At 39.4% G+C, this 23,397-nt stretch overlaps 1 protein-coding gene across 4 annotated transcripts in view; it reads left to right on the top strand.

Moving 5' to 3' along the window:
* The window catches only part of samd11 (sterile alpha motif domain containing 11), a 68,226-nt gene that overhangs the window by 13,422 nt on the left and 31,407 nt on the right, over nt 1–23,397 (top strand). For all 4 annotated transcript variants that reach the window (XM_038305987.1, XM_038305989.1, XM_038305991.1 and 1 more), the window contains exons 3-4: nt 2,686–2,861; nt 13,355–13,464. In XM_038305987.1, coding sequence (XP_038161915.1) covers nt 2,686–2,861; nt 13,355–13,464 — 286 coding nt within the window. The remainder of the gene's footprint in view (nt 1–2,685; nt 2,862–13,354; nt 13,465–23,397) is intronic.

Genomic DNA, 23,397 nt, shown 5'->3' with positions numbered 1-23,397 from the left:
TCCACTGCATCGCATGCTTGCTTTAAGTAAACCGCCTGCTTTGGAGGGGAATTACAGGTGTCTGAGAGAGTTTGCACACTTTTACATGTGCTGATGTTCAGTTTAAAGTTTGCGTATATTTTTTTATTGTTTTTCTTAAGCTGTGAGGGAGATTTGGTCCTGACCAAAAGGGCTAATTTGCTCCAAAGTCGTGTTTTTTTCCTGTTTGCCTCCTTTGTCATCCTGTTTGGGCCCCAGCACTAAATTCCTACACCCTGATTATGTGAGGAAGGACCTGTGGTATCACAAAGTAAAACCAGTATCCTTAGACGCTGGAGCACAGCTTGCAAAAATCCCCAGAAGGAGAAAAAAAAAAGTAAGAAAAAAAAAATCTCTTTCCTGGCAAGACAGAAAAAGGAAAGCAATGTGCAGAAGCCTGTGGCCTGCACATCCTAAGGGATGTTTTCATCTTTCTCTGCTCCCCCAACTTGTTTTAATGTCTGCCATTTGAGCTACTCCAGAGGGGCTGCACCTGTTTGCCTCTCGGCTAGGAGCCCCCCGTATCCCTCCTCCTGCCCCCGCCTGCCACTCAAGCTACTGCACCTCCTGGGAAGGATGGATGGAGCGAGGAAGGAGTGGAGGAGTGTGGGGTTGCGTGTGGTGGAAGGGATAGCTGCAGGGCTTGAAGGCGTCCGGGAGCCAGAGCAGAGATGTAGGCACAGAGAGTGAAAGAGAATAGTTTCCAATCCAAGTCCAGTCTCCCACACTGGACAAGGCGCTCCTACTTTGGAGTGTTCTCTCTTTAATGTTCGACCCTCCACATTCTCCTTTATTGCTGTATTTTCTCTCATCTTCTCTCTCCTCCCGTACAAACCCACATCTGCTCGCCTTCTCTCCCGTGTTAGCTTGTCCTTTCAGCCTATTGTTCCTTTGCTCTTCTCCAATTTCTGACTCATTCTTCTTTACTCCCAGCATCTCCCACTCCTCGGAGCTAAGTTTTTCCTCTGCTCCCCTTTCTGCCCCTGTTCGTCTTTTTCTTCTCCCTGATGGCACTACGTAATCTGCAGTGACCTCTTTAGGTCACATTAAAGGTCAACCAGCTTTACTCTTGCACTCCCCTGGGGCCACACTCGTATAGATGCCTTTTCTCTAATTCTGGCAGCTGTGATCAAAACACTCTGCGTATGATTCAGCTGATTTGATTCAAAATACAAAATACTGATTTCAAACCATGTATTTTAAAGTTATGTTTAATCATGGATACATTTATGTGACCTGATTTAGAGAAAACAAAAACACAATATCAGTTGTGCAAAGAAACAGAAAGAAAATGCTCTTGTTCTGCAATACAACTAAATAAAACCAAAATGCAGCTTAGTTGATGTTGCTCTTTATTTTCTTTATAAGATTGTAAATAAACTGAATAAAACTGGAGTTTAACTGTTCTTATGTGATAAACTCTGTGTGAATGCTTATCATTTTGTACTTTGGAGATTGTGGTTAATATGCAGCCATGCTTTTTGCATGGGTAAAATAGAGGACTTTTTGTACCGACTATTTGTCAACTGGTACGTTTCGTACCCACTTTGACAACCGGTTGTTTAACGTCATTTTAAATCACCGTAATGATTTGCCCATGGTGAACTGTTTAGAAATTAGGTTTTGTTGCTCCAGTAAATAAAATCTGCCAACAGGAGTTTTTTTTTGGAGTTATTTCGGTTCAATCTGGGTTCATCATCTGTTACATTTTAATAAGATCCGACTGGCTCTAACGTAGATCCTGACCAAAAACAATAGAAAATCCTCAAAAACTGAATTACAGCTCGATTAAATTATCCCTGAGATGCGACCATTTTTATTGTTTATCTCCAGAGTTCATCAGAAATATGAAACTACCAGGAAAAATAAAGATTTATATTTCTTAAAATTTAAAAACTGCATCAATACAAAAGGCCAGCTTTAATATTTCTCAAAACAATTTAAAAACCAGCCTAAAGTAATTATCTTTGTAGGAGATTTATATATATATTTCTGTATATAATATATATGTTTTTTTTAAGACTTTAATTTAACTGATGCATTAAATTAGAACAATTAAATTGTATTTTACCTGGGAGGGTGGGGAGGATGATTGGGGGACATATTCTGTCATTTTTACCACCTAAATGGAATCAAAACCTGCAAAAAACTAAAACTGAAAAATATAAAATCTTCTGGAATATTATATAATTAGATAAAGCTGTATTTGAGTTTAGAGATTTTTTTTCTTATTGTTGGTAATTATTTCTTGGTAAAGAAAAATGTAACTACTAATAAGAATAATTCAATATGTGATGGTTATGCCCAAATATATCAAGTTGAAATGAGGGTTTGGAGTCTCTAAGTCAACAAGGGTCATAAGTATTTCCAGCTGAGTTAAATTGCTGTTAAGCAAACCTTTTAGTTATTATTTTTTAATTTTACACTGCTTTGAACTGTTTTTCATATTAAATATTCTCTAAATGTTCCCTATAAAAGATCCAGTTCCATATTTTGATATAATCATTAATTATTAGCTCAAAATAAAATATTGTGAACCTCATTTTGTTTGTATATTTGAAAAACACACATTTCTTGTTTATAAATATGCTTAAAAAAAACAGTTTCCCAGGTGGTTACGAGTCGTCTGAATGATCTCGCTAAGCTTTCTTCTGGTGTGGTTTGCAGAACCGCGGGCGCTTGGCAGAGAAACGCACCATTCCTCTTCCACCCAACCGGGTTCCCAAGAAGGAACTGGCCTCCATTTTTAGCAGTGACGACAGCGAAGGTAGCGAGCGGGCCAGTGGGGATCATGCCCACATCAAGCAGGAGGAAGATCTGCATTACAGTATCATGAGAAAAAGGTAAGACACCACTAGATTCAAAGGCCATGAACTGTGAACAGGATTTTTTGTAATGCAAATTTGCAGCTGTGTTTTTGAAGAGCCTTCAACTTGTGCAATTTTGATTTGTTTATTTTATCAATTAATATGTAGAAAATGTGTGATGTGACTTTTTATATAAACAATTTGCCTTTCATGGCCTGGTTTATGTGTAAGCAGAATTATTGCCTCAAAGACTGATGCCCCATTCGAACTGATGGACCCTGATGCTGATCTGAAAGTTCAAGAAAATATTTGCTTTAATTGAGTCACAGTCTGATGCTTCATTTCATCAGTATAACACGATGTGTTGCAACCAGTTGGATCCTGAATAATTCAAAACTAATTTTATTGACCACCATGTCGGTCCTTCCTGAAAGGGACAGCTGTGTGCACATCCAACCAAAAGATAATAATAAAAGAACTAAGATAATGTTTTAGCAATGCATAACTTTAGCCTTTATTTTTTAAGATATTTCTGACTAAAGGTACAGCTAAAATAAGTTTAAGTTACTGTCCAAAGGACATTAACGCTTTGCTTTGAATGAGCTCCAGCATCTAATACAGTATATTTCACTGTCATTATAATCAGTAAAAAACACTTTGATTTGTTCAGGAAAATCTATATTCCCTATATAAAAAAATTAAATGTGGTTTTGTAATTTAGTTTTGCATGGCAAACATACAAAACTAGGTCCAGAGTTTTAAAAAGTGGCAACTCAATGTAGTGGTCTGGTTTGTCAGGGATCCGGCTGATGTAATCACTGATAGTAGAACTAAGGGAAGATGAAAACTTAGGTGATAAACGCATATTTAATCCCAGAGGGGTTTGGTGTTTTGACCAGCAGTCATTTCATGGTCATTTAACAATTGAGATGGCTCAATTTCAGACAGAGATGCTAAATTTGGACACTTGGAGCATTTAGGCTGATCTATTTGTTTGTGCTGCTGCTTTTCAGGTAGAATCTCTGCTGCCTGCTTTATCCATGCTTTAAATTGATGGGGAGCAGATTGATTGGAGGGCATGGATTAGGGTGGCATGGGTTTTTTTCTTCTGCTTTTATCTATTTTACTAGCTGTAAGCATTGCGGGTAAAAGAAAAGAGAAAATCCCACATTAATCAAACAAATGTTTGAGGTGTAAGTCCCATTCGGTCCAAATGAATGCAGTCATACTTTTTTTTTTGCTCTTATTTTAAATATTTCCAGTTACCCGGTTATTATACGGATTTTCCACTCAGTTAGCATTTTTGTAAATCTTTTTGTATGATATAATTGGCATTCAAAATGCTGAATCGGTTCGTTGATGGACGTAGAAAGTCCCTGGTTGCATCAGAAACGTCTTGTTAAACCTCGTTAAAGCGGGGGATGTTTTTCTTGTCTTGAGGCTTCCGTGTGACGCAGCGGACAGCACAGCAACTGTGAACCTTTAAATGGATCCACTAACCTCGTTTAAGAGGGCCTCCCCTCCCCCTGACACTTGTGCCGCTGGCGTGTTAAGATGATAATGAATTTAAAGAACACTTATGACTAATATATCAGGTTTTTACCCTTTTGAAAGGCGGCGGACACGCTGGAGCCGCAGCTCCGGTCTGTCGTTGGCATCTGTCTGGGCTAGGCTTTATGCCTCCGACGTGGGTCTGGACAAACAGGATAATGGGATGTCCAATCATGAAAATGTGATTTCCATTGACCGCAACTCCGTAAGTGAGTCGTAGAAGGGTCTTAACAAATTGGATTTGGTCAATGGATGTGAAAAATACAGGGCCTCTGTGTACATGTGTCAGTGTGTCTGTACTGTCTCTTCCTCACGTCATCGGGGCTGACAGGAGGTCTGTCACACCCACTCAGCTGTAACAACTTGTCTACTGTAACTGTACTCTAATACATTCATCAGATGTGTCATGGCAATTTTCCCTAAGTTTCTGTTCCCGACTGAGCAGTTGATCTTCTGAGCTGCTTTAGAGCTCTCACTCTCCTCCAGTTTTTTGTAAAGTTAGAAATTGCAGTGCAGTTTTTTTGTCCTGTAAAGAGGAGTCTGGTTTATTATAAATAATGTGCAGTAAACATTTGGAAGGGAAATATTTAGTAAGATTAAACTAAATGTAAACTTTTTATGGCCAACATGCTGAATCGTCATGCTGCATTCTGTGAATCTATGCCCACTGAGAAAGCATGGTGGTGGCAGCATTATGCTTCTACGTTTATTTTAAAAAACAAAGACTCTGGAATTAATTAACTGATATATGGAGCTAATTACAGGCTAATATTAAAAAATATGCTGTTAGAGGTTCGAGAAGACCTAAGATCTTGGAAATTCGATTTCCAGCAGGAAAATAACCACAAACATAGAGCTGGAGGTAGTGAAAGGTTTAGATCGAAGCATATCGAGCAGATAAGCCCAGTTAAAGTATCAAGAATCTGTGGTAAGGATTGAAATTTTAGGTTTAAGCTGACTTTGTCTGAACTTTTATAAAAAACATTTCAGTCAACAGGCGATTTTTTGCTGTAGTTATTGTGTAAAGGGAGTTCCACAAAGTATTGACTCTTTGGGGCTAGAAACAATCGCATGCATTTTGTATTTAGCTTTTAGTTGGAAGATAAAATTTAGGCTAAAATTGTCCTTCAGCTTCATGGATATTTACTACTGTTTTAGATGTCCCACAGACATGTCCAATTAAAACTACTGAAGTTGAAACGGGCGAAGTTGTATGAATACTTCATCAAGCACAGTTCCTCTGGAGGGGAGGTGGATATGTAATTTCTGGGAACAATAAAACTAAAGGGGAACTTTGTCCTTGCTTTATGTTCTGTGCTACAGGCTTATTTAGTCTTTATCTGTATTACAGATGCATATCAATTTCAGAATTTATTTAAAAAAGTCCTGGTGTAGAATCACCTTAGTCCAAAGATACACTGACTTTTAAGTTCAAAACATAGGTAACAGTCTTTGCTGATTGTAGAAGTGTTATGATGACATCTCACTTCCTCCTAATCACTAAAGTTCAGTTTGGGTAATGATTTGGAAACTGCTGATGATACCTACCTTTCAGGATGCACCCTAAAAAATATCCAACACACATGTTGATGAATACCAAACATCAGCCCATATTTTTTTTTAAAGGAAAATTTAATTAACCGAAAGATAATACATAAAATAAACTAGATTAGGAACAATACTTCTTTGTTATTACGCATCTAAATTTCAATTGCAAGAGAGCATGGATCATTCCTCCCTCCCTGCAGAAGATAAGATCTTTCCATGGAGAAGCATTGGCTCTTACTCCCTAAGAAAACAAAATCTCATTTTTCATAGAATAGCAAGCATTTCTCTGTCTGAGTGCTTTGACATTTTGTCCTCCTGGATTTATCGAACAACTGTGTCATTACCTTATGCCAGTTGGGGGTCATGGACAGTGTGATATTACTGGAAATGGCTCTACCCCCAAAGCGCTAATTAGAGAGCTCGGGGGTTTTATAGCTTTTTAGCGGAGCTTTCCACTAGAAAACATGTTTGTCTTGTTTGCGTGCATTTACCATGGAAACACAGTCAGTACATCGTAGCTGCTTCTCATGTGTTGGCTACCAGCAAAACATTCATTATTTTCACACGTAACTGTATTGTTTCTTTATACATGTTTACTGGGAAAAGATATCTGGAGCTCAAAGCTTAAGGTTTATCACCTTCAGCTGTGGCGTTTGCAGGTCTTACACATTATGTCCCCTTAAAGTGTTTAGGAAATCCGCTTCAGCTGAGAGTTTTGTGGAAGCATGAATGAAATGCTCTAAATGTTGCTTCAGAAATAAACATCTCTTAATATTAGTTGAACATTATTAAAAAAGAAGCTAATAAAGAATGTAAGAATGCAGAACTTCTGTTCGACACAGCAGCATTGCAGTTCGCTCTGTTTCAACGTATATTTCTTTCCTCCCCCTCTCTTGTCTCATTTATTGACCTCATGTCAGCTTGTACAGCTGGTATAAGGGAAGCTAGACTACTCTTACTCATTTATGTATCTACACCTGTATTTATTCATTACCTTGTCTTCCCACAGTTGGAAGTTAAGGATTCAGTGCTGAGGAGTTGTGACAGTTGTGTACGCTTTCACTAACAGGAACCAGAAGAACTTTCCAAAAGAAATGGAACACGTCCTGCTTTAGACACCTTGTTGTGTTATTGTTTAGCTCTGCTGTGAATTAAGCTACGCCCAAGCCTCTCTGCACTTCTCTCGTTGAATATTGCATCTTGCATGGCTGTATTTGATTGTTGCTGCAGGCCACCTGCACAGGTTGGAGCAGCCTGTATGCACCAGATGTTATGCAGCACTCACACCCCGTTTCTCTGTTTCCTTCGTTTCCCTTTCTCCGTGCACACCCTCATATCCCCGCTGTCTGACTGTCAGCGCCTTCCCAGTGTTGGTGTGAGACATGGCGTCAGGGTGCTGGGCTGCCAGCTTCTGCCAGCTCACAGTGTGACCTCCAACTCTGCTGCATCAGCTTCATGTGCCAATGCCACAGTGGGGCACTTCTGTGCATTTATAGTGAGACGACTCCTAGTGTGAGCGGAAGAGTCTTTTCATGTTGCTTTAGCTGGTTCAAACTGCTGTGAGTGCTTTAGTGTAGGAAGGCAAATCCATTTATAGGAAAAGGTTTTGCTTCAGTGTTTGCCTTTTTTTGTTCTATTTTCTCTTGCATTGCCAAAAGCCTTTAAACAACTTTAATGTCCAAAATTGAACTAGTCTTCTTAACTTCTTGACTTCTTAACAAACTACATGTATACGTCTGCTAATAAAAAACAGATTTCTCTGCATAACTGAGTTGATATTTATTGACCCATTGAACAAGGAGACTCTAACTGCTTAATAAAGTAATAAACAGTTATATTTTATAAAATAATTAATGTAACTATAGGCTGAGAAGGACATTTAGCCTCAGTTCTCATAAACTGTCTTCAGAATAGTAAATGAAGCTGGTTAAATATTTCAGAGGAGAGCATTTCATAAGAATGTAGCACTGGGACGTTTTGCTGGATTTCTCATATCCTGGACATATTTTACAGGAGATAGAAAAGACACTGTAAAATGTCCATCTAATGGGACTCCCAACGTTGACACAATACTATATCCTACTAATTCTATTAGGTATCATATGTTGTCATTGGGGACTGGTGACCTGTCGAGGGTGTACCCCGCCTCTTGCCCATAGACAGCTGGAGATTGAGACCCCAGTCGGGATAAAGCGTGTCAGAAGATGGATGGATGGATGTTTTCATTGGACGCCATCAACAATATGATTTTTTCATGCATTTGAAGTTATCTGTGTAAAGCTTTTGTAAATTTTTAGCCATCATATTTGAACCTTTTGGCATTAAAAAAAAAATGAGTACACCCTGAAGTGAAAATGTCCAAAGTGTGCACCGAGTGTTAATAGGGAGTTCCCTAGAGCTTCACTGACTGCCTCTAGAATTCTCTTTTCACTGATCTATGACAACAATATAGACTGGCTGGATGAAGGACACGTTGCACTCCATCATCCTACATGTATGCTTGATGGTGCCCTACAAATGTTCACGAGGGTTAGCGTCTGGAGAAATGCTTGGCCAGTCAAGCACCTTTACCCCTAATTTCCTTAGCAGGGCAATGGTCCTCTAGAATGTGTGTTTGGGGTTGTTACTTTGTTGGAATACTACCCTGTGGCCCAGTTTGCCAGTGATATTTTGCCTCAGTATATCCAAGATTTTGGGATTCATGGGTCCCTCAGTGAACTGTAGTGAACAGCCAGAAGTGCTCTTACAACCCTAAACCATGATTCCCTTACCATGTTTGTCATAGTTCTATCAATCCATTTCCTTATTCTTTGTGTCTTCTGCAAACTCTTTGCAGGTGTTCTTGTGCATCATTGTTAGAAGAGGCTTTGTTCTAAGACAGCAGCTATTAAGCCAAATTTCATGCAGTGTATAGTCAGAACACTGACATGTTGACACTCACCCCTCCAACCTCTTGCAATAATTATATGACTATTTTAACTAAAAGAATCAATATTTGAAACTTCTTATATGCACTCCACTACTTTGGCTGATCATTGCAAGGCCTGTTCTGAAAGAAGCCTGGGCTTAGGCTACTGTATATTTGGGGTCAATCAAGTATCTTTATGAAGAGCAATAATGCAGCTCTTTTATTTATCCTCAGAGGCTGTGTCCGAACATCTGCCCTAATCGCTATATAGGGCACTATGTAGGGATTAGGCCATTTTAAATGAGTGTCCGGACATCTAGTGTATGAAACATTTGCGGATTCCAAATTTACCACAATGCACTTTGATCATTACTGATCATCAATAGTCACTAATGATCAAACATATCCCAGATTCTCCTCAGGCTCTCCTCTCAATTAAGTCCACTATATAGTCCTCGCTCTATATAGTGATTTAGGGATTTAGGGCGGACGTTAGGGCATAGCCAGTGAGCTTTTCTTTCCAATACTAATCGATACGGAATTATAAAAAATATTCGCTATTTATATTGTTCTCATGTGTAAAAGGAAACCATTAATGTAAATTTCAAAGTTCTAAAAATGAATGATTTTTTTTCTTTATTGACTTGAGCAAGTAGAGGCTTGTTTTTAGCACTGCTATTTGCTTCAAGATGGTATGGTTTATATATGGGCTGAATCTTTCTGTGTGCAGTTTGCTTGTCCTCCCAGTGCACACCACTGAGTACTCCATCTTCCTCCTGCCATCCAAAACCATATGTGGAAGGGGACTTGGGGTTTCTAAATGGCCCTTAGGTTTGAATATGTCTTTGGGTTGCCCTCTGATGCACTGTGGACCTATCCAGAATGTGTTCTGTCCCTCTATAAAACAAAAAAAGACATTGAAAACTGAATCAAGTGATAGCTTTATTGAGCCATTGTATAATGGCACAGATTTAAAAGGGATGATAGAGCAAACTATCCCCAGTCTTGTTTAATTAGTCATGTTGAAAAACAGTTAAATCTATGACAGATTTTTCAGTGCAGCCATGTATTCGTCCACTCATTCCCTGAAGGCCCTGTGCGCGCTGATGAGGGGACAGTATTGACCAGTTAAGGGATGAGCCAAGGATGAGATGATTGTCTCCGGCGTGTGCCTGGTTGATAAGGAGGCGGCTCATGTCCTTCTTAGCTATCAGGCCTCATATAACCCTGTCTATCCTCTCAGAGGCCCCGTCCTTCCCAGTTTACCGTGGCCTTAGAAGCTCCTTAGGGAGCGCTGACTCAGGTGACTGGGTTTTAAACTACATCCCCAACCCCCTCTCCATCTTCTATGAGTCGAGGATGACCTTGTCACCAACCACAGGAAAGGGGGAGGCAGAGCAGAGGTGGGTTGGGATAGGGCTAAGCCCTCATTAGCCCAAGCTGAGGCGGGACAGCTCAGGAGAGGTGCACTAATTACCTAACTAACAATGTCCTTGGCGTTCATGGCTTAGAGTAGCCACTTCGCCATGGGATAATAACCCCCTCACCTCTCTGAGAAGTTCAGGATGGCATTATCATGATCACTTTAAATGATGGACAGAGGGTGGTGTTATAAAGCAGCAAGCTGGCTGATTGATTTGACTGCAACTTCTTAGACTTATGCACTGTAGAGTTTGTGAAGGATGTATTTTTTTGCTGGAGTCACTGTGTGATACATTGTAATATGACTTTTAACTATCCTTCTTTGTATCTCATTTACCGTTTAAAGAAAATCATGGGGCTCTCAGACGCAGATAGCTACCAATTTTAGCAAGATACACCCTAAAAAATGAAGTCTGTAATTAGTCAAAAAAAAAGTATCAAGTCGAGGTCCAATCAAGCGTCTCCTTGCCTAGCAACCAATGGGGGCTGTTTTGTCTGGGGCTGTTTTCTGAGTCACTGGCTCTCTGTGACTGAGAGGTGACTGGTGAGGCCAGCGTGACGCCCTCAGCACTACCCTTCAGCTTTACTGTTAGTGTGTGGAAAACAGCTTGGCGACCAAAAGCCTGACATTACAGCAGGAGCCTGTAATCATGGGACTGTAAAAAAACCCCAAATCCAGCAGCCGCAAACAGTGTGGCCTCGTCACGGTGGTGGCAGCTAAGGACCATTCACCGCTTCTTCCCTGTTAAACTGTGCTTACCGTGTCATACCAGACCCCCTTCAAAGATGATTGAGCTTTTGGTAAGAGGACAATTCAAACATTTATAGAAGATCTTTGTTTCCAACGAAATATGACGCTGATATGTTTAAATACAGGATGGATGGAGGAATGTGGCAATACTGAAGAGGCATGAAAACTTCTCAAACCTAATATATATGTTCACCACGCTTTACAAAGCCATTGACACCTCTTTGCTACTTTCATAATAATTTCACCAAATTTTTCGTCAGTATTTCATGTGTTGTGTCAGGGGTCTCTAACTAAAATCCACAAGGTTTGTTGCCCTGCAACTATGCTTCACCACACCTGACTCCAATAGGATTTCGTTAGCAAAGCTTGACTGCTTCTAAAGAGGTAGTGTAACCATTTGATTCAGGTTATTAAAACAAGGGAGACATTTAAAAATTGCAGGATACCAGCAATGGTAAATTAAAAAGAAAAAGTTGCATCGTTTTTAACTATTTTTGTAAATAACAATATAAGACAATATAATTGCTTGGATTTAAATGCAGGTTGTCCATTCTGATACTGTATAGAACCATCTTTACAGCTTTGGGGTTTTAGTGTTTCTACCAGCTGCTCACATATTAAGACTTTTTCCCCACTATTACTACATGGGGAGTATTTGGCAACATTAGAGCTTCACACTGTATTGATTTGCAATATTTCATCAAAATATTGGTGTGAGAAATCTCATCAATCCAAAGCAATCACAAATCACATTAATAATATAATGGCCTGTTGAATGGTCTCTAAAACTACCATTATTGCTCATAGCTGATGTATATGTCACTGCTGAGACAATAAAACTCATTGAGTCAGGAAAATAGGAGGTGATCAATATTATTGTTACTGCAAGTTTTAGCTATCACTATTAAATTCCTTTCTGAAGTCATGCACCCCTACTGAACATCAATTTTCCATCTGAGTTCTCAGGTTTGACTGGGTAACTTCAATGCAGGGAATATACATTGATATAACCCATACCATCATAGCTCTGGCTGTAACTTAGAGTAAATGAAAAAGCTCTAGTTTTAAAGCTTTTGGATCATCTAGTGGTGTTACTTTAAAGATTGACCTTTCTTTAACTCTTAACAGCTTGCATATTGTCTCTGGACCTAACTTTCTTTTTTTGAATGATTGAATTGAACAGTGTTCTGTGGTCTTTGATATCGTTGTATAATCTAGCCACTGCTTTAAATATCTCCATAACCTGATTTGTCTGCTGCGTTCCTTGGTCTCCATGAGGCCACAATGTAGCTTAGGTAGATTTACACACAGATGGACTTGACATGTTTGGTAACTTCAAAACTCATTCATTGTAAAAAAGAAATGTGTGAATTTTAAGGCGTATGAACTCTCGTGGAATGCACTGTAGCAGTAATAGACATTTCAACTATAAACCAAGGTTTATGCGTCTTTGAAGCTCTCATACAGAGTGTGATGACACCAACTACTCATACTCCAAAGCTGCCATACACCAGTCAGACGCTAAGCACCTATTTCCCCATGATTATTCCATTTTAATGCAATCAGGAGGGTAATCAGATTGCAAATGAAACTCCTCCATGGCACAGTTGTGTTAGGAGTTTAGAAAAACTGCAAATAGGAAATCTGGAGCCCCAATCAAGTGCAAGTCTAATCTGCAAACCCTTTTACCGATCATACTTTAGGTTCTACAGGGCTTAACAGGATCCTTCTGGATGCTTTTGCTTATGACAAACCTCATGTTAAAGTCTTTCTTAAGTAGTAATATTGCATTGTTCTATGGCCGTTGTTTTAAATATTAAATCATCACTAATTTCTTTATTTATAATCTCATATATTTAACTCTGTAATATGATGAAACATGCTAATAATGAGATAACCTTTCATTGTATTAAGTTGCTATGTCTTTGAAGCGCCCCATCAGTAACAGTGGTTTAAAAAGAGTCATATTAAGGTTTTAAGCTTCTAAACTACTTATGAGTTGTGAATATGTTCATTAGTACATCTTAGTGCGTAAGATGAGCAGGGATGAGACCTGAAAGTGCTGGATGCGGTAGTCTGTCAGAGTGCATTACAGACCTCAGAGCTAAGAGGCAGCAGACAGGACAGCCACCTGTAGCTGCACAGTCTCTGTGAAGGAGTGTTGTTTTCTTTTTTCAATAACTGGACCGGGATATCTAAATGAAGGATTTCTGTGGTGAGAGCTGCTCAAGTCATTTTAATGGAATGTATTTCATCTTTTTCTTTTTTTTTCCATGCGGTCTCCGGTTGTAATGTTCAGTTTGTAGATTGCTTCTCATTGTGCTGTCTCTTCCTGTGTGTTTGTTCCAGTCGGGACGGTGACCTCTCTACAATTATCTCTAACCTGCACCACACCAGACAGCACGGTATGCCCGAAGAGCAGTCAGCCTCTGACCACAGCACCAGTACTCGACACACAGGTAGGAAACCCACAATCTTCCACTATCATCCTTCTCCCTTGTCTCTTCTACATGACTCTCTCTTCCTTCGTTTAGCTTGATGACCTTTTATATGTTTCAAACACACATGCGCCAATTTCTCTAATTAACGTTAACTTGTTTGGCTGAGGGACCTGAAAATAAGCCTATTACTCCTTCCTAAAGGTCGCTCTTAAGTTGATCGCCTAATGTTCTTCCCAGATTCTCTGCCGCACCCCAGGATTTCATGTTAAACCCCCTGTTTTAAATTACCTCAGAATAAATAGCTTTGTTTGCTTTTAATCCGGTTTCATGTGAGCCCAGGAACCATAGTGTGCATGTGTTAGTAAGAGCTTTTCTTTCAGCTTACACAGACTGCATTTAATTACAGCTATTTGTCAAGGAACCTGTTAGGGGGTACGCCAGGGTTATCAGTATGTTACTGATCTTCAATAAAAGCTCACTGTGCTGGATGTTTCTGACAGATTTTGACTAATACATCAAGCATCCAAACTTTTTCAGTATTCTATATACATTTGATACTTTCTATTGGAAATGGACCTATATGACAGCATGAAGTAGGCGATTGCATTTTAGTAAGCCACATATGTCCCAATCTAAACGACAAGCACTTTCACTGCCTTCGATAAGAATTGAAAACATCCACTATCTATTGTTTGGAACCAACGACTTTGCTCCGAATTGGTCTGTAGTTTGACCCTACTGTCTTGATCCCACTAGCTAGCTACACAAGTAGCTTAATCACCTACGACCCGACACCTCCATACTTACTCCTTATATGCTCACCTCCTGTGTCTGCTGGATTAAATGACCATACGGTGCCTGTGTTATCGGGTAGGGTGGGTAAAAGGAGGAGGCAATACAACAACCAGCTTAGGCAGAGTCTTAGACCCCAGTTTGGGGTCTGACCCCCCCCCCCCAAAAAAGATAAATCTGTCTTAATCAGCTAATGGAAAAGTTCAAACCCTGAAACCGTTTTTTATAAGAGGGGAGGTAAACATGGGTGATAATGGGGGACAGTAGGGGCGCAGTATGCCCTATGCCACCCTAAAATCTGCCCCTTTGAGCATTAAAGGGAGATTTAGCAGGCAGCCTAAGCAGCTCGCTTTGTGTCTGTAAACAGGTCCAATCCGATCAGCCGCTGGCTCTAATTCTGTCTGCCAGTGAAATTAGACACACAATTTTTTAGGCACACACCTAACACATGGCTATAAAGATGCATGCCTACGCAGGCTTAAAACTGCAACCCAAACACATAGATGAGGTGCACATTTAAACCAGCTTCCTGCTATCATGTTGTGTGTGCACTTCCACTGTTTGACCTATCTACCAATGAAGTGTTAAGGACAGGTTAAAAGTCTGATGCAATAAGAGGATCTGATGGAAGAAACATCTAGAAATTGACAGGAAAAATAAAGCTGACGGAGGTATAAGTGGAGGGATTGTTGTAACTATGATGGAGGAAGGTACAATGTGTGTATGTCGGGGGTCAGGAGCAAAGGGAAGCAGGCTTGCCTGGTTGTCTCTGTGCTGGAGTGGGCCATTAATTAAATCTGAGGGACAGACAGGAGGGCTGCCTCCCTCCTGTTCTTCCGCACTCCATCCGTCGTTCTTTCCCTCCATAGCCATTGGCTATTCAGACAGAAGTGGGAAAGAGGCGGGGGAGCGGAGGGAGGGGGGTGGAGGTGGTGAAGGGAGCTGGGCGCCGACGTTGAGAGTCTGGCTGCCTGTGGAGACTGTAAACTGTGGCTCTGCGGTCAGACCGGAGACTCAAACAGGCAGATAAGGTGTTTTTGGGCCGCTGCTCACTCCCTCTCCCTCCCTCACTCTGCACACTCAGGCTCTTAGAGGCAGTTACAGCCTGACGGCACGTGTTGGTCTGTGTTAGTGCATGAGCACCTTTCTCTTGTTGCTTTAGATGTTTGCTTGCGTGTGAACCTGCAGTTCGTCATGTTCATTACATACTTCTTTAATTTTGCCTGAGGATTGCTTTTAAAGTCCTTCCAGCAAGTTATTGTTTACATAGCATAGAAAGGAACTTTTGCATCAAAGCAAACACTAGAGGATCAGTAGCGATGTTTGACTTGGTCTCACCATAACTCACAGGAAACAGCAGTTATAAATATCCTAAAAGATTAAACTGCTTAACAGAGGTGTAACTGCACCATATAAAAAGCCTATTACTGGAAAAAGATGCAAGCAGTTCTTACAAGTGATTCATTTCTAGATGGTATAAATACAGGGTTGTGAAAATATTTCCCGCCACATTTAAACGATCTAGATGATTTCTGTGATACCAATAATTTAAAATGCTTTTAAAGATCCTGCACATTATAAGAAGTGATGAATTGTGCTATGAATATACAGGTTTAGGTTTCTATGTAGCAGCTAAAAACAAAGAGAGAAGCGAAATGGTGGGATTGTGAAAGCAAACTGTGCATAATAGCAATAAAAGATGGATTTAATGATTATTTATTTTGTTTTTTTTTTGCTTATTTTGATATAAAACCTGTCTAAATAATCATGATTTTAAGAGTTGATAGAAAAGAAGTATTTGTACAGCTTTAACCACATTTAAAAAATGCAAACTTACCTGCAAACTTCATCTAAATGTTAGAAATAATTCCCTCAAAAAATGGCTCTTTCTGTTGATCTCTGAACCCCTCTTGTTTGATCAACATTAGTACTGTAGTAAGATATACCAGGGTATCAAAATATAGCAGCTCTATTGCTTCAGATACCATGAAGTTTCAAAGATGTCTGCCCTCTGCAAATGATTAGAAATGCAACAATCAGATTTCTATTTTCTTGAAAGTCTTACTTGGCCATTGCAAACTTGACCAATTTCACTTTAGCACATAACAAGTATAGAAAGCTGTTTGATAAAAGTATTACTTTTGAATCCAAAACATGCAGGGATTACAAGGATATATCCACTAAAGCACGTAAGCTTCCCCAGACTTTTAATGATATTAAAACAGCACTAAAGTGTACAGTGTTGGTTGATGAGTTCAAAGACCAACAGGGTATATATTTAGTTTTTAAGATGCTATTTGAGCTAATCGTGAAAAACTAACAAGAAAATACTTTTTGTGATTCAAGAAGATAAAGAAATATGTGCTTCTATGTGTTACAAGCACACTTTTGGTTTGAAATATTTGCAGCCTTCTGCGTCCCCTCCTCACATCTGAAGAGGCCAACAACTGTTGGTATTTAACGGTGAAATGGTGACTTTAGTATTAGGAAGGTTGCCATTTCAAATTATATACCAGCAAATTGGTGATGATTTCCCATCACACTGGAGTGATTCAGTCCATTTTATGTACAAATAAACAAGCTAATTTACACTGGGAACATTTTTAAGACAGAGGGTGAGTCTTTTAAGCTGCTCCCTTAGGAAGTCACCATAGCAAGTCAGGACAATTTCCACGAAGGCTTGGCAGAGTCTGACTCAGACTTAGTCCGCTATACCACATAGGGAGGTTTTGAACACCGAAATAATTTAGACATAAATTATATCCACACCTGATCTTTGAAAAAGTCGTATTACTCCAAGCTGTAATATAAATGAAGAACAACCAATGTAATGTAAATCCCTTTATTGTCCCACAATGGGGAAACTCGTTCTCTGCATTTTGACCCATCCCCTTGGGGAGCAGTAGGCTGCAATTGTGTGGCCCCAGGGGAGCAATCAGGGGTTAAAGGTTTTGCTCAGGAATGCACTGCTGTAACTCAATAGGCCAACACTCCCCTAACCAAAGATAAAATACGGTATTAGAAATCAGCCAAAGTCTGCACTATGCGATAAATTACATTTAGTAACAACACATCCTATGTATGTCTTGACTGGCAAAAGTATCATATGCCATATAACCAACCTGTTTTTTTTTTTTTTACCTAATGAGCAAGTGTTTGAAATATCGGTCAGCGTAATATCGCAAATTCATTCTTTTAAACGTGTATGTTAACATTAAAGATAGAGAATTTTTTAAAATGCAACCATAACAAAAAAGACAGATATGTCTGGTAAGATAAAGTACATAGTTCAGTGGTCTAAAGGATCAAAATCACTGCCTCTGTCAAAATAAATGTAGAAACTTTTAGAAACCAAGTTTGTTGTTGCTTAGAAATTAATATAGTTGTTATTGTTTTCAAGAAAAGCCCACTTATTCTGCTCCTGCCATTTTACTATGGTTATGTTGTCTTATCCTCTAATAAGGCCACAGCAGGGCAGAGAGAAGCATTTGTATTCATTAACTCTAAAAATCCAATAAAACACCTTAGACTGAAAAGACGACTTCAGGGCAATGTTCAAGGACACCAATCAGCAGTGCTGTTTCCACTGCTAGTCACAAGCAGGAGCGACTAAGATCCTCTTTGTTTTAGTATCAGCTAACTTGCGCAAGAAACTTGAAAGCAAAGTTTTGTTTTGTTTTCACAGTAATGTCTTGAGTATTGTAACACCTGTAATCACAGCACAATATTAGACATAGTCATAATGCATCTGTGAGAGCTTGACTTAGACTTATGCATTCTTTGAAATTGTTAAATCCTTCCTAGAAATATGTAAAATGAAAGGTTTCTAATGTTTTATTTGTGATAGTGTAGTTTTAACCCTTTATTTTGTATATTAAAAGTGTGGCATCGAAATAATGGCATCATCATGAATCAAAGAGATTAAAGATGAATAAGTAAATTGAAAAGCTCCAGAAAATAAAGAATCAACCACTCACATTTTAAAAGTTTTTTCGTTGTTGAAGCTCCAGTTGGTCTGCCAGCATGTTGCCCCTCTCAGGACTAAGCAATGGATGCAGCTGTTTTATTTCCATCATATTTACTGGTCACAAGATCTCTCTATTGAAAGTCAGCTCTGCTGCTGCTCTTTATGCCATGTGTGATCGCCTAACATTATCTTTTTCTTTGGTTTCATATTGTTCACCTTCCCTTCCTGCTCTGCTCTGCCCCCGTGTAAATTAAGCTACGTACTTTTCAAAGTTGTGTGTGATGTATGTTGCTTTATCAGACTGTAATGTGGAGGTAATAATGCCAGAAATTATTTAACTGTCAACTATTGGTCCCGATGGAGCGACATGATGATGTCGACCAAGAAATTCTACTGTTTATACATCTAGATGCAGGACAATGACGAATCCCTCCTCTGCTCTCTTCCCACTCCCTCTCCCTCTCTTGCATCGGCCCGTAAGCCAATCAATGGCAGGGCTTTCAGGGCCGACGGAGGCCCCGGTGCACGGAGGGGGATCAATAAGTTATTAGCACCATTCTGTCAGCTGTAATGTGGAGATTGATCGGGGGGCTGTGGCTGGCGGCCCACCCCACGTCCCCACCTGTCACACCCCCGCCCCTCTAGACCTCAGCTCCACACAGTCCACTCTCCTCCTCTCCCACCTCACCGGACTGATAAAGATGACAGATTAACAGCATAAGAGGGGAATTAAGGAGTCTGGCTGTCCGCACTGTCAACAAGCTCTATGAGATGGAGTAAAGGAAGGAGGGTGAGTGACGTTTGAAGGGGAGGAGGAAATGAAAAACAAAAAAAGGATGGAGAATTGCTCCCTTGCTCGTAGGTTCACCCCACTGGTGTCACTTCAACATTGAAAAGTCTAGGTCTTTCCTTTTTCTCCTTTCCTTATACAAGTACAGAAGATCTCAATTAGCCCATTGAAAAGGCAGAATATGCCAATAAAAGTTACTTTGAAAGAATATGATGCATATGATAAATAATCTTCCTATTTAAAGTTAAAAAAAAAGGAATCCATGCATTTATTACCAGTAATTCTTCATTACAATTAAGGCAAAAGGCTAGTGCACGGGGTTAGAAACTTAACTCCAAACAGTCTTTGGGGTAAAACGGCTCATATAGCAGCTTGCAAAGCTCTTGGTTTGGCATTAAGAGGAAGCGCCTGTGCTCTAAGAAGCCCCATTTAATTGGCTTTAAAAGCTTTCCGCCCTCAAATCTCTGGCCCTCAGGCACTTGCTCAGGAGACGCGGCGTCTTGAGTGAGGTCGGCTCAAGAGACGACTCCACTCTGTGTGTTTTGATCATGAGAGGCTTTGGGTGTGGATGTGAATGTGTGTCTGTTCGGTAGAGGAAGAGGTTTAACTAATGGGGACTGGATGGAGACCATCAGTGATTTTCTTTTTCTCTGTTTATGAATGGACCAGTGAATGTAATGTTCAAAACACCGTTTCAAAATGAGGGAAAAACATGAGTAATCATAAGAAGAAGGGATTGTCACATGCATTAGGTGTGTGTTCGTGCCCTTCTCCATTAGAGCTTTTCTTTTCTTCTGCCTCCATCTCTTATGGATGTTATAAGGACTGTGTCTCCTTAAGACCTGAGATGAAACGTCAAACATTTGATCATTAGTGAACCACATTCTTTTTTTCCTTTTCTGTCTGAATCAATCACCTTGTCCTTCACACCAGGACTCCTTTAGGAGCACAACAAAATCCAAAGATCCCCAGCTAAGCCTTTTTCAACCCTTTCTTTGTGTCGTTTCCTTCTCAAACATTTTGGTAATCAGTTTTTGATTAGGGTTCTTTTGCAGATGTGTGTGTGTAAGGAAGAAGCAGCTGAAAATGTAACAAATTGGTACCAACCCTCTTTATTTGAATAACTTGTTGCACCATGACTGGAAAAGTTATATTGCTTCCTTTAAAATAACTTTATTGATTAATGTTCACTTTTGTTCTTTTCGTTTTATTAAATTTATGCAACACTAAGCTTTTTTCCCTCTATTTTGTTGGAGGTTGACACACATCCTGGAACAATAAAGGATCTTCTGATAGATTTTAATGTGACCAATTCACCATTGTCTCTGTTTCAAAGCATTCAGAAAATTAAAAATAATGACCCAGCATCACTTTTTCTGAGGTTTTGTGCGGTATAGCATGCAATTTATCTAAGCTACATTCTATGGCACCTGCAGAACATGTGAACATTTTCAGTGGGTTGTCCAACATGACAAAAGCCCCATTTACACTACACTCTGAAAACAGATCCTCTCTCGGTCCGAACTTTCCATTCGGACCGACCTTGGACCTGTTAACGATGCTGAGCTTGGTTCCTTACGGCCGTTTACACATCACGTTAGCATGGTTCCTTACCTCCTAGTGACAATCTACGGTACTACTCTCTGGTAGGAAAACTTAGTGATTATGTTTTGTTCCGTCCAACATCACCTGGATAGCCTTCTCCTCCTCCGAGTCAGCTGACTGTAAATAGGAGATGCTCATGCGCTCTTTGTTATCTGAGAACCAAGCCTCAACTGAACCGCGGTGAGCTCTACTGTTGAACTAGTACCAGTTTAGCACGGTTCAGTTGTGTCTAGCACAGTCCGGTTTAGTTTGCGTGCCATTTACACTAAACAGTTGCCTCGGTTACCGTGCTCGGACTAATCTCAGCATGGTTTCAAAAGGGTATTGTAAATGGGGCTATAGAGACTGTATAATTATCTAATTTCAGGCTAAAATACCAATTCCATTGTTATATCTTTTTACCTGCTCAGATGAACTCTAATTGCACTTATTTCACAATTTTAAATGAGTTTTTTAAAGTTGAAATATTGCAATAATTTATTATGCACTATTGGATCTTAAGAAAATGGTGGCCGACAGGTGAAGAGCAGTAAACGAAGAAACGAGCTGCAAAAACACGTGTGATGCAAACTCCAAAACACTTAGCGCTTAAAACAAATGCAAAAGAAAAATCCTGCAAACAAGAAAGAGCTGCAAACAGGTGAAAATTTGCAGCAAACAGACAGAAGAAGGAACAAACAATGCTGATATCACTAAAAATAGAAGCAAAAACCTAAAAAAAAAAAAATGTAAACAGAAAAAACAGTGACCACAAAAAACATGCTGCAAGCAAAAGCAACATGCTGCAATCACAGCAAGAAAATGATGCATAAAACAGCAGCAAACTCGCTGTTTTTACTATTTGGATTATGTTTCTCTCTGTGGTTGCTGCATTTTGTTTTTGTTTGCTGTATTTTTTGTTTGCATTTGTGTTGTTTGTAAGTTTTTGCTTTTATTTATAGTTTGAAGCATTTTCTTTTTGCTGTATTTTTTGTGTATTTTGGAGTTTGCATTTAATATGTTTTGCAGGTCATGTCTTAATTTACTGCATGTTTTCACCTGCTTGCAGCTCATTTAGTTTTTGCTTGCAGCGTTTTTGGGTTTTTTTTGCATTTGTTTTTGTGCTTGTGTGATTTGCTTTGCACATGTTTTTGCAGCTAGTTTTGTCGTTTACTGGGCATTTGCACCTCTCGGCCACAGTATAAGAAAGATCTAAATAGAGTTTCACTGTGCTACAAGAGTAAACAAGACAAAAAGGCAAGACCTGTTGAGCTAGTAATATTGGCTGTTCATCATCTGATCAAGAGTTGAAGATCTTGGCCGTCCACAGCAGTAATTCATATGATAAAAATAACATTTCCTTCATACACCCCTTTGCAAATTCTCAGTATTAAGCACATGGGCTTCCATGTGCTTAAAAACTATGAAGAAATTTAATGGAAGCTAACTTTTTGTGTAGATCTTGATCTTGTAAAGGTTGTGCTCTTAAACGTTTAATCAGATTACGAAAATCTTATTTTAGTTAGCTGTTCTTTAAACAAAAACCTGCATAAAAGTTTTTTATGTCACTTGTTTCCATTCTTAAAAATCCTTGCAGATTTTTATTTGGTTTTAAGATTTTGATCAGGACTGTATATCTTACATATATATACTGTATATCAATTACTAAGAGATACTGTATATCAATGACTAAGAGGTTTAGTCGCTATGAAAAGTAGCCGTGATTCTTGCTAAGCTATGTGGATGCTCTGTCTGCAATGATAAAGATAGACTCATCTTGATTTGCTGATTCTTGAATATCAGGGAGGGTTGTCTTATAATTGACTTAACATGTCTTTTTGAATTTCCAAAAAATATAAACTGTAAACATAGTACAAAAGAACTTTAGTAGATATTGGACTAAATAACTTTAACAATAATTCAGGAAACCATTTTAAATAAATAAATAAAAAAAAGCTTCAGCAATTATTGTTAGAGTTTAAGCCCCAAAAAGATTTTTTGGTCATTTTGCTAAATTCAAGCCCAGTTCTAATTTTTATTAGGTGGAAAAAAAAACTATATGGCCAAATTTGTGTACTTATTTACTTACACTAGAACAACTTTTCACAAATTTAAAGAAAATAAATGCTTCAACCTGTATTCAAAATAAAAACTTCCAAGATGGTAACTCTCCTCCATTAACCAAAGTTTTTTTTGCTGGAAGTCAGACAAGTCTTTGACAATTGATGTGGGCCGTAAATATCCAACTGTGCCGGGTTTAGCTTTGCTGCAAAAATATGTTGTTGTGTTTTTTTTTTTTTTTTATAACTCCTTTTTTTATTATTATTTTCACATGCTGTTTACACATGCTGTGCAAATGATGAAAAATTGCTTTGTAGAAAAGGAGAAAGCGAGGGGAATCATTCTCCTCGAGGGTGGAAAAACAGCCCCCCTTCCTCCTCTCCTCCATCCCTAAAAATATGCATCGAGAGGTGAGAAAGAGAAGAAGCAGTTGCTGTCGTGGCTTGGCTGCGTTTGTGCAGGAAGAAACAGAATAGTTGGAAAAAAAAAACGAGAGGTGCACCAGAAATAAAAGAAGATAGAGGGAGCGGTGACAAACGGCTCCTTCCTTCCTGCCGACGCTGAGAGCAGTGTACTCTGCATCCCCTCCCTCCGCTGATTAGGCCCGTATTGATTTGAGGCGTGTTTGTGGGGGGGAGGCGAGGAGGACTGGGCGGGAGGGAAAAGAGGGAGATGAGAGGGGAGGAGAGGAGGAGACGGCAGTGGGGGCTCGGTAATTGTACACTAGATGCTCCTCTTTGTTGGCGGGGGGGACAAG

Source organism: Cyprinodon tularosa, unplaced genomic scaffold (assembly GCF_016077235.1).
Source record: "Cyprinodon tularosa strain WSP-4 unplaced genomic scaffold, ASM1607723v1 ctg57, whole genome shotgun sequence".
Lineage (NCBI taxonomy): Eukaryota > Metazoa > Chordata > Actinopteri > Cyprinodontiformes > Cyprinodontidae > Cyprinodon > Cyprinodon tularosa.
The sequence above is the reverse complement of the archived record's forward strand: the minus strand, read 5'-3'. Positions and strand labels throughout refer to the sequence as shown.